The sequence below is a fragment of the Carettochelys insculpta genome, chromosome 11 (genome assembly GCF_033958435.1).
Source record: "Carettochelys insculpta isolate YL-2023 chromosome 11, ASM3395843v1, whole genome shotgun sequence".
In the NCBI taxonomy this organism is placed as follows: domain Eukaryota; kingdom Metazoa; phylum Chordata; order Testudines; family Carettochelyidae; genus Carettochelys; species Carettochelys insculpta.
In genome coordinates, this window is record NC_134147.1 from 31,278,669 (window position 1) to 31,290,963 (window position 12,295).

At 44.1% G+C, this 12,295-nt stretch overlaps 1 protein-coding gene across 1 annotated transcript in view; it reads left to right on the top strand.

Moving 5' to 3' along the window:
• PLXND1 (plexin D1) overlaps positions 1-12,295 on the top strand; it is a 142,759-nt gene that overhangs the window by 89,023 nt on the left and 41,441 nt on the right. Inside the window, exons 20-25 of the mRNA XM_075006100.1 lie at positions 1,333-1,447; positions 6,231-6,338; positions 7,214-7,326; positions 8,773-8,880; positions 9,701-9,831; positions 11,214-11,412. Of these exons, the coding sequence (XP_074862201.1) occupies positions 1,333-1,447; positions 6,231-6,338; positions 7,214-7,326; positions 8,773-8,880; positions 9,701-9,831; positions 11,214-11,412 (774 nt within the window). The remainder of the gene's footprint in view (positions 1-1,332; positions 1,448-6,230; positions 6,339-7,213; positions 7,327-8,772; positions 8,881-9,700; positions 9,832-11,213; positions 11,413-12,295) is intronic.

A 12,295-nucleotide genomic window follows, 5' to 3' on the forward strand; every position in this document is an offset into this window, starting at 1 on the left:
TTTGGCTTCCCCGTTATGCAAGTAGGGAAACTGAGGCATGGGGGATAAGTATCTTGCCTATGGTGTCACAGGAAGTATGATAAATGAGCCAGCAACAGAAGTAGTGTCTCCTGACTCCCTGTCCTGTTCCTCAACCACAAGACAGGCCACCCCCTATCTATGATAATTTTTTTTTCATTTCCAGTTTTATTTTTGTCTCAGTGTGTCTTTCAATTCTGCTTAGCCTTCTTTTGCTAACAGGCCGCAGTTCCATATTCACGGCAGACCTGGATGGAAAGTACAGTGGAACTGGGGTTAAGAACTGTATCCTCATTTGACTGGAAGGTCTTGGGGGCAGCAGGGCTACCTTTTATTCTACACTTAGCACATGCAGCCTGGACTTGGATTTGGGCCCATGCCTCCCCACAATATAAATGATAACTAATGCAGACCAGGATGTTGGGTGTTGGCCTGATGAGCAGGAGGCTCTTTAATAAGGCAGGCCTCTTGGGTAGGTTTCACTGTAAAAAGTGAACATATCTGTGTGTCATAGCCTCATGGAACCCTGCAGTATAGAGCCTACCAGCTTTGTCTAAAACCTAATGGAGCTTCTCCCTGATTACCCTTGATTGCGCCTGCCATCTCTGGAATCTACTTGAGCTTACACCTGATATCAGATCCATAAGCGGGGCAGGGTGTGAGGGGTCCAAATGGGCCACCCTGCCCCTTCCCTGATCAGCCTGGTTGGGGATTACCGGGGCAGATGACAGACTGCAGCAGCAGCAGCCACAAGGGATCACCTCTCCACAGCCTCCCTCGCCACCACCCTCCACTGAGCCCACACAAGGTGTCTGGAGGCCAAGAGTGTGGGGAGAAGGACAGGGTCTGCGGTGGGGGTGTAGCCCATACTGACAAAAAAAAAGCCCTCCCACCCCCAAATTCCTGGGTATGGGCCTGGATATTGCCTCATAACCAACAGACTCAGCATGACACTGGTCATTGTGAGTTTGCCAAACAGAAGCCAGGGGCCTGAACTTGCTTTATGTCATTCATGTGAACATGAGTTTAACTCTGGCAACACAACTGGAGTTCTTCCTATCTTCCCTTGATGTACATGCAGGAGGGTCAGTCCCTTTCCACACACAGATCACCTGCATGCCTCGTCCTGGTGGGTCTTGGCATTGGACCTGCACATGAACAGTAAAGATGGCTGAGCTGGCAAATTGCTAGTTTCATTCTTTCGTTGTGATTTTTGACCCAGCAAAGCATTCTCCCATGTATCAACTTCCAGCTGATCTCCTAGTTGCTTGTTAACATACCAGGTGGCTTTTTTACCTCCTTTCTCTTCTCTAGATTCAGGTTGGGAAATTCAACCAGACGATTGCTATGCTGCACCTCGGGGGAGGCGAGACTGCGATCGTTGTGTCTATAGTCATCTGTAGTATCCTGCTGCTTCTGTCTGTCGTAGGTAAGGGAATGGAACATCCCTGAGCCACAAGGGTCCTGTCAGCTCTGTGGCATTGCTTGCATACGTAGAAGTTCAGATGATTTACAATCCCAACTTTCATTTCATATGGAGATGGTCTCCCCCAAGCCCCACATCCAAAAATCTCTGAACTTTGGGGATTTTTAAAGTCTGAACCCAGACCAAATTCAGGAAATAGCCCTCCTTTTCGCAGTGGGCCAGGACTGAGCCTTGAATCCAAACTCCACAAGCTAGACCTAGAGCTCAGTTTTGAAGTCTGAGCCCTCCTCTAATTTTAGAGCCCCTTTCCGTGTCACCCCAATGCATCACAAAGTTAAATAAAATATAAAAACTGAGGGAAGAAGAAATGAAGTGAGGTAGAACTCTGTCCTGTGGACCCTACTCACCTTAGTAAAAGATGCATGATTGGACTCATTGCCTCATATCCGGCACAGACAGAATAGTCTGCCAGCCTAGACATCATTCTTGTTGGATGCTGTTTAAAACAAATTTGGCTAGTTCATCTTTACACCACATTCCCAACATGACTGCGCAGTGAAAACAAAAACAAAAAAACCACTGGGTCACGGAAAATGAAGTATCAGAGGGGTAGCCGTGTTAGTCTGGATCTGTAACAGTAATGAAGGGTTCTGTGGCACCTTATAGACTAACAGAAAAGTTTTGAGCATGACCTTTCGTGAGCACAGACTCACTTTGTCAGCTCAGCAAAACCTGATCCAAAGAGACCAACAAACTGAAAGGGCTGAATGAATTTAACAGCCAAGGCAGCTGAGTGAAAAGCCTGGTATCTCATACAATATACTCATCATCTCTACCTCCTCAGGGGCAATGGACTGTATACGGGGCTTAACTGTTAGCCTTATGCACCAAATCCTGCAGTTCTTACTCAGACGAGACTCCCATTGCCTCCCAAACACTGGCTCTGCAGGGTTTGTTCTATAGCACAAAGGTCGCACAGTACTCTGTGGAAACTCACCCACTGAAAATACAGTAAGTGAATGCACCTGAAGCTTTTGTCCACTGTTTCTCCAAGCTACAGCATATGGCATTTCTGTAGCTCCCCATACTGGAGGCTCATAAAGCATTTCATTAACACGATCTCATACATACTATTTTCCCCACTTTGCAGTTGGAGAAATGGATGCTGTTTCCAAGACCAGCATCTGATGAAGTGAGTCCGTGCTCATGAAAGCTCATGCTCAAAACTTTTCTGTTAGTCTGTAAGGTGCCACAGGACCCTTCATTGCTGAAAATGAAGTGTTTCCTGTAAGAATTTCGTTTATTTTCAATAGATGTTATTAGATACTTTATTTATTAAATAATCCACTGATCATTGGAAGTAAATTTCTGGAAGCGCAGAAGCACTGATTGACATGCACATTAGAAAACTGAGGGTAAATCTCTTCATGCATATTTTCATTAATCAGATGGAATTTATTAACATACAGTAAGTCTAATGTATGTAATGTGCAGGCCTAAATTAAGTATGATAGTTGTTGAGTGATCATTTAATTCCAACTGGTTGAACCTCTCTAATCCAGCACTCTCTTGTCCAGCAGTGTCTGTAATCCAGAGTGGTTTATTTAGCTGGACAACCACTAATCATGGTCAAAACAAAAAGCAGTCAAGTAGCACTTTAAAGACTAGTAAAATGGTTTATTAGGTGAGCTTTCGTGGGACAGACCCACTTCTTCAGGCCATAGCCAGACCAGAACAGACTCAATATTTAAGGCACAGAGAACCAAAAACAGTAAGTAAGGAGGACAAATCAGAAAAAGATAATCAAGGTGACCAAATCAGAGAGTGGAGGGGTCGGGGGGAAGGTCAAGAATTAGACTGAGCCAAGTATGCAGACGAGCCCCTATAGTGACTCAGAAAGTTCCCATCACGATTTAAACCTTGTGTTAATGTGCCGAATTTGAATATAAAAGCCAGTTCAGATGTTTCTCTTTCCAAAATGGAGCAATAATTCCTTTTCTGTAACACACATACCTTTAGGTCATTGACAGAATGCCCTATTCCATTAAAATGTTGACTAACTGGTTTGTGGATCTGGAGTGTTTTGACGTCTGTTTTGTGCCTGTTGACCCTTTGTCTAAGGGAGTTAGAAGTCTGTCCAATATACAAAGCATCTGGGCATTGTTGGCACATGATGGCATGTATGATGTTAGTAGAGAAGCATGAGAAAGTGCCCGTGATTCTGTGAGTAACCTGGTTAGGTCCAGTGATGGTATTTCCAGAGAAGATATGTGGACAAAGCTGGCAGCGGGCTTTGTTGCAGGGAAGGGGTTCCAGGACTGGTATTCCTGGGGTATAGACTGTGGCTGTTAGTGAGGATCCTCATGAGGTTGGGAGGTTGTCTGTAGGAGAGAACAGGCATGTCACCCAGGGCCTTCTGGAGTGTAGCATCCTGATTAAGGATAGATTGTAGGTCTTTAATAATTCGTTGCAGTGGTCTGAGTTGGGGGCTGTAAGTGATGACCAGTGGTGTTCTGTTCTTGGCTTTTTTGGGCCGATCTTGGAGTAGCTGGTCTCTGGGTCTGGCCCTGTCAGTTTGTTTTTTTACTTCTCCTGGTGGGTAATTCAGGTTTATGAATATTTGGTAAAGTTCTTGTAGTTTTTGGTCTCTGTCAGTTGGATCAGAGCAAATGCGATTGTACCTAAGAGCTTGACTGTAAACAATGGATCTAGTCACGTGTGCAGGATGGATACTAGAAGGGTGTAGATAAGTATAGCGATCAGTAGGTTTTCGGTACAGTGTGGTACTGATCAGGCCATCCTTGATTAGTACTGTAGTGTCCAGGAAATGTATCTCTTGCATGTTGTAATCGAGGCATAAGTTGATGGTGGGGTGTAGATTGTTAAAGTCTCTGTGGAATTCCTCTAGAGCCTCTGTACCATGGGTCCAAATCATAAAGATGTCATCAATGTATCTTAAGTAGAGGAGTGCTAATAGGAGACGAGAGCTGAGGAATCGTTGTTCCAGGTCAGCCATAAATATATTAGCATATTGTGGGGCCATGCGGGTGCCCATAGCAGTTCCACTAATCTGGAGGTATAAATTGTCCCCAAAACGGAAATGATTGTGTGTGAGAACAAAGTTACAGAGGTCAGACACCAGACTGGCTGTGGTGGCATCAGGGATGGTATTCCTGATTGCTTGTAATCCGTCTTTATGTGGAATATTAGTGTACAGAACCTCTACATCCATTGTGGCAAGGATGGCGTTGTCAGGAACTTTTCCGATATTTTGTAATTTCCTCAGGAAGTCAGTGGTATCTCGGATATAGCTGGGAGTGTTGATGGCATAGGGTTTGAGGAGGGAGTCTACATAACTGGATAGTCTGGTGGTAAGGGTGCCAATACCTGAAATGATAGGGCGTCCAGGGTTTCCAGGTTTGTGGATTTTGGGAAGTAAATAGAATAATCCAGGCTGCGGCTCAGATGGTGTGTCTGAGTTAATGAGGTCCCGAGTAGCAGCAGGGAGTTCCTTCAGTAGTTGTTGTAATTTCCTTTGGAATTCCAAAGTGGGATCAGCGGAGAGAGGTCTGTAAAATGTGGTGTTGGAGAGTTGTCTGGCTGCCTCCTGTTCATAGTCTGACCTATTCAAGATGACAACAGCACCCCCTTTGTCAGCTGATTTGATTATGATGTCTGGGTTATTTTTGAGACTCTGGACAGCATGGCGTTCAGCATAGTTCAGATTATGTCTCATTTGGCATTGTTTGTGTGTAATGTCAGCCTGAGCATGGTTGCAGAAGCACTGTACGTAGAAGTCCAGACTTTCACTATGACCCTCAGGGGGAGTCCACATAGACGACTTCTTCTTTTGTTGTTGGTGGGGGGGGTCGAGAGAGTCAGACTGTTGTTCATAGGTGTGCTGGAAAAATTCCTTTAGACGGAGGCAGCGAAAGAAGGCTTCAAGGTCACCACAGAATTGTATTAAGTTCGTGGAGGAGGTAGGGCAGAAGGAAAGACCCTGGGATAAGAGAGACTCCTCTGCTGGGCTGAGTTGGTAGTTTGAAAGGTTAACAATGTTGTTGGTTGAGCTACTGTTATTGTGGTTGAAGTATCCTGAGGAATGAAGTAATGAAGAAAATTTATTCTCTTTTCTTTTTTGTAGAGAGAGGAAGTGTGTTTTATAAATATCTTGTCTGGCACTGGTAAAGCCTCGTACTGTGGGGTCTTGTGTGAATGCCTGTTCGTTGATGATAATTTCAAGTTCAGAGAGTTCATTTTTGATCATCTTTTGTTTATTGTAAAGGATTTTGATCAAGTGGTTCCTCAGTTTCTTAGAGAGCGTGTTGCATAGATGTTCACTGTAGTCAGTGTAGTATGTTGATTGTACCCAAGGGACTGACAGTGAAAAACCCATTACAATGTCCATTTTCTTTGTCACTAATTACGGGTGTGGCCAAGTTTCCCATGGTCCCTTGAAATTTGTGTACAGCCACCAGTACTGGCTCTCAGTGTTCTGTGCTGTTATTTAGCTGTAATTTACCCCAAATGTCTTCTAAGAGTCCAATAAGTACTGGAAGTGTTGGTAATTCTGCTATACGATACTGACCTCCCATGCTCCAGCAAATTGTCTCATTCAGCACCAGTCAGGTACTAAGGGTACCAGATTAGAGAGGTTCAACCTGTACTTTCACAGTGTGTGTTCTGCTGATTTAAAGTCCTCTCTACTCCCAATTTCAACTTCCTACAATATTCTTATTCACTTCTGGGCCTTACCTTCTAAGCTTTTTCCCTTTTACTTCCCCAGCCCTGTTTGTGTTCTGCACTAAGAGCCGCAGGGCAGAGCGCTACTGGCAGAAAACCTTGCTCCAAATGGAGGAGATGGAGTCCCAGATCCGAGAGGAAATCCGCAAAGGTCCGTAACTGCCCCTGGGGAAAGGGAAGATGGGGTGGAGGGGTTATGAGGATGCAAAGGAGCCACATGCCTGGAGTTTGCAGAGTTGACTTTTGGCACAAAACTGAAATCAGATTCATAAGTACTTAGCAGGGAGCGTGCAGGAAAAGGAGCTCCCTTCACCTTATGTGCACATCAACAAAGGTAGAGATGCCCTGCCTGCTGAGTGAGTCTCCCTTAGTGCTTTAGAATAGCCTTCAAAACACAGCAGCCACAACCTGAATTTATGTAACTTCCTTTCAGTCACCCAAGCTGTGTTAAACTGGTGAGCAATGTGTACTTCTCAGTGGGAGGAAGCATGGCCTACTACTTGAAGCACAGACCTAGGAGTCAAGAGATGAAAGCACTCTGCTCTGCCACTGTCTTGTTGTCTGGCTTTGGGCAAGTCACTTAATCTCAACAGCATCCATTTCTCCAACTGCAAAGTGGAGAAAATAATATATATGAGATCATGTTAATGAAATGCTTTATGAGCCTCCAGTAAGGGGAGCTACAGAAATGCCATATGCTGTAGCTTGGAGAAACAGTGGACAAGAGCTTCAGGTGCATTCACTTACTGTATTTTCAGTGGGTGACTTTCCACAGAGTACTGTGCGACCTTTGTGCTATAGAACAAACCCTGCAGGGCCAGTGTTTGGGAAGCAATGGGAGTCTCATCTGAGTAAGAACTGCAGGATTTGGTGCATAAGGCTAACAGTTAAGCCCCGTATACACTCCATTGCCTCTGAGGAGGTAGAAATGATGAGTATATTGTATGAGATACCAGGCTTTTCACTCAGCTGCCTTGGCTGTTAAATTCGTTCAGCCCTTTCAGTTTGTTGGTCTCTTTGGATCAGGTTTTGCTGAGCTTCAGACTGACATGACAGACCTGACCAAGGAGTTAAACCGCAGCCAGGGGATCCCTTTCCTGGAGTACAAGCACTTTGTGACACGGACATTCTTCCCCAAAGTAAGACAATCCCACATTTCATACACAGCTAATCACACACATTCCTTCTCAACTAAATTATGGCTCTGGTGTCTCCAGTACAACATTGTTATTCAGCTGCTATCATTTATTTCAGCCTTAGTTATCACAAAAACCATGACCACGACACCTCAGGCTGTGAAAGAGCATCAGGCATTGTCAGTACTTGATTTAGAGTGCGCACGCGCGCACGCACACACATATGCATTGGGTGTGTGTGTGTATATATAATGAAAAAAAATGAAGCCTTGTAATAATTCATATGGTTAACCATAGATTTCCATAGAATGGCCAATTTTTACTTCTGGGTACTTGAGTACAATTAAGATGCAACACCTCTCTATTTTCACCCAAGTAGGTCTCCAGACAGATTCTTTTACTTAACTATATTTCTCCCAAGTAGCTGCAGTTTTACTCAAGTAACTTTTGGGGGTACTTTTTCCACAACTGGACACTCCACTCTGAGTCAAATCTGAACCAGAGCACCTGCATGGTGTAACTAGATGCTTTCAGGCTGCCGCCGATGCTGTCTCTCAATGATGAAGCAAAACCAAAGTCCTTGTTAGTTGTGCAGTTTGAAACACCACTACTGGTTCCAGTTGCACCCCATTGTGTTAGGTTGGGCTAAATGAGCAGAGATTTGGTTTCCCTCTCAGGGAAAGAGAAGCAGTGTTCCGCTATCGCTCTGCTGGGGAGGGTCCCCCAGAAGATGTGGACAACTTGTTTCAGTGAGGTGCCCCTCTGGGCACAAGCAAATAGAACTCACGTTACTTAAAATTCCCTTTACACTTTTTCACAGGTGCAGAAACAATAGCCCCAGTGTCCTGGCCTACATCCAATCTCCCTACCTAAATCCTTCCCTCCTGTTTCACTCTAAACCTGAGTTCCAGTTGTCAGTTGCTGTGCAGTGTTGCTGTGCACAGTTAAGTAGCTGCCACATTTCACCTTAATAGCAATTACATGTCAGTGGCAGAGTATAAAATGATGATTTTTGCTTGCATAGGGTTTTGTAGCCAATTACTAGTCATGTTTCTAAGATGTCCAAGCTTGTGTGTATCTGGAGACTACTCTATAGGTATATTGCCCTCTGGCTTCGGAAGGTACATATGTTAAAACACCCCACAGTCCTCTACTTTGACTTCTTCAGCATTATTATTTCTCTACCAAGAATCTGTAGGTGTGATATTAATCTGTTCATGATCTCCCTATTTTAACAATCTTGTTCTGCTAAGATATCTGCCTCCTTCTGACTTCTGTGGTATCTGTTCATTCATTTGGCTCCTGCCAAGTGTTTAAGGGCTCTAATAATAAATGCAAAGTGTTCTCCTGATGGCGTCACTGTTCATGTCTCAACAATATTGCCCTGTCTGAGTGTGGTGAAGAATCTGCTCTTGCTTATGCTTTTCCCTGTATGGTTCTGTTTTGCAGTGCTCCTCGCTTTATGAGGAGCGTTACATTCTGCCTTCCCAGCAGCTCAACTCTCAGGTGGGGTGTCAGGTCCAAGAAACTCATCCTTTGCTGTCCGGAGAATGGAAAGTGAGTAGTCCAGTGATAAACACATGTTATTAAACTGTCACTAACAGTAGTCTTATTTTTAATATGAAAGCAAGTGAACATGCAGGTGAGCCCAAAAACGTGGGTGTGGGGCAGGGGGTGGAATTTCAGATCAAACTGAAGACAAATATTTTTGTAAATTTTCAGCTAAGAGAAAGAAAAGTCAAGAATTAATTTGTTTTGGATCAAACAAAAGTTAAGCTCAACTCAAAATGAAACATTTTCTTTTAATTTTGAGCTCATTTTTACTTTTTATTTTTTAAAAAAATAAAGGAAATTTTAAAACAAATAGTCATTTTAATAAATATTCAAAGTAATCCATTTTGAAAATGACTAACCAAAACAATTTAATTTTTTCAGAATTTGATTTTTTTTTTTTTTGGACTCAAACTATGATCTTTTTTGTGATGCTTACAAAGTTGTTTGCATACTCCAAACAGCTAGAAAAACAAGGTGTGTGTCAGTTGTTCAACCTTTGCTAATGATTGAAGACAGGAGCTCCGTGGCTGCAGAATCACAGCTAACAAGATCATCCCTAGGCTTTCCTAGAAGAAGGTCTGCCATATTTTCCCCATTTCAATCTATAGTGTCTTCGTAAATGAGTTTGAGAGTGCATATGTAAGTGCAGTTGCTGTACACTCTCCCACAGTCCATTCTTACCTATAAGAAACATACATCAGATGAGGCCCAAAGAGTGGGAAACCCAGCCCGCTGTTTTACACAAGAGTGTGTCCAATAAGATAAAGGATGGTAAAGTCTTTGGACTGTGGCTTTCTCACCCAAGTCCCCACTTTTTCTTTAGATTCCTGAAAATTGTAGGCCCAACATGGAAGAAGGAATAGCGTTATTCTCCACCCTGCTCAACAACAAGCACTTCCTCATTGTATTTGTTCATGCTCTTGAACAGCAGAAGGACTTTGCCGTTAGAGACAGGTAAGAACTTCTGGGGCAAGGGTAGAACTTAAGCATCATTGACATCCAGCCCTGAAGAGTGAAATCCTCTATGTACCCACAGAGCAGGTGTGCTATCGCAGCACTTGCCTAACCCTGATCCAGAAGGACCACTTCCAGGCTCAGAGGTAAGGTCAGGCTCCAGGCTTATCTTTGTGACTACCAGAGAGGGGCACCAGTTAGTGTCAGTTATGTGATATGGATTCCCATCCCGCCAAGAACTTAATAGAGACCTGTGAACATGTTTCACCGAGGCACCTGCACACACAGTTTTTTGCTGCTCCTGACTTACACTAGATGACCTGGGAGATAAAAGGTTTTGTAGCCTGTTGGCAAACCCTTAACCATCTGGTCTCTGTAGTTTCTTTTGTTGTATATGAAGGCTGAGCCACATGGGTTTATCAGCAGAATGTCAAAATCTGAAGAATGTGCAGTGAACCTCAGAGTTACAAACACGAGAATTGCAAACTGGCCAGTCAACAACACACCAGAAATACACACTAAGGCAACAGCAGAGACCCTCCACCCCCAAAAGCAAATACACTTCACTGCAGAGGAGAAAGTAAACTACTAAATAAAGGGAAAGCAGCACTGTTCTTCTACATAATAAAGTTTCAAAGCTGTATTAAGCCATTGCTCAATTGTAAACTTTGAAAGAACAATCATTACTTTTTGTTCAGCATTATTAACATTTCAGAGTTACAAACAACCTCAGTTCCCAAGTTGCTTGTAACTCTAACCTTCTACTGTAAAAACTGCATCACGATAAAGGGAAGTACCAAAAAGTACAGTGATTAGTTTTATCCTGTATGATTTGCTTCTCTGATCATTAAGGCTGTGGTCACACTTGGCCAAAATTTCGAAAGGGCCATGCTATGGCCAAATCGGAGGATACTAATGAGGCGCTGAAATGAATATTCAGTGCCTCATAAGCATGCTGCTGGCCAGGGCACTTTGAAAGTGCCGTGTTTCGCTTGTGTGCGGCTCAGCTACATGGGGGTCCTTTCCAAAAGGACGCCTGTGTAGCCAAGCCACGCATGAGCAAAACGCAGCACTTTCGAAGTGCCGCGGCCGGCAGCATGCTAATGAGGCACTGAATATTCATTTCAGCACCTCATTCGTATCCTCCGATTTGGCCATTAGCATGGCCCTTTTGAAATTTTGGCCAGGTGTGACCACAGCCTAAGAGTGGGATGATCCAACACAAGAACCAGTAGCATTGTAAGAGTTTGAAATGTCAGTGCACTTGAGAGGTGTCATGAAAAAGGTCTGGTATATTGCCAGGGCCTGAAATTCTTTTGATGCCAGGTGATTTTATTGTCTTGTATAATCAACCCTGTGATCATTCGTAACTCTTTTTTCAGGTGTAACTTGGCCTCCTTGCTCACTATTGCATTACATGGAAAACTGGAGTACTATACCAGCATTATGAAGGACCTATTGGTAGATCTCATAGATGCTTCAGCTTCCAAAAATCCTAAACTTATGCTGAGGAGGACTGAGTCTGTGGTGGAAAAGATGCTCACCAATTGGATGTCCATCTGCATGTACAGCTTTCTTAGAGTAAGAGAAATAAGTATGAAGAGCCCGTTCTAGCTATGAATAGCCCATCCTGAGTGTAATATGGGCAACATGGGTCAGCTGGTGATCAAATGGTCTATGATTTAGACAAACCAAGTAATTGAGGTGACTTGCTATGGCTTAGTCATTTGCAGTGGGTGAATCTCAATAGATAGAGAGGTTACCTATCTCATAGAGCTGAAAGGGACCTTGAGAGGTCATTGAGTCCAGTTCCCTGCACTCACAGAAGGATGAAGCACCCTCCCTGACAGATTTTTTTAAATCTATTTGCCCCAGACCCCTAAATGGCCTCCTCAAGGTTTGAACGCACAACCCTGAGTTTGGGGGCGCCAGTGCTTGAGCCACTGAGCCATTCTTCCCCTTCTGTCAGTTTGAACAGATAGCAAAAAGTTCCTCACTCTCCACTTTTATATCTCTCTGTGGGCTGGACCTCTGTAGTCTGGACTTCAGTTGTCTGGCACCATCTGTGGTCCGGCAGGGTGGCTGTAGAGGCCTGTTGGTAAGGGCCAAGGGTGCAGATCCACGATGGATCCAGGAGTGCAATCTGCTAATCACATAGCTTGGTGTGCTCCTGCAGGGCTGTGCTCCTGGTCCCCCATTGCCCAGCTCCGCAACCACCTCACCTCTTTCCCTGAGCACCTTCCACCCACTTGGTCAGTACCAAACCCTCTGCTGCCATTGGAGCAGAGCTGTCCAGACAGTGGCAGCAGAAGGGCTGGCATTAACCTGAGATCTGGCAAATTCCCTGGTTCAGGACAATCAGGCCCCAGAGTGCTGAACCAGGGAGGTACAACTTGTATAATATGCGCATACATTGCATAATTTCTTTCAATCCCAGTTGATCATTTTATGTCCTGAGACAAGG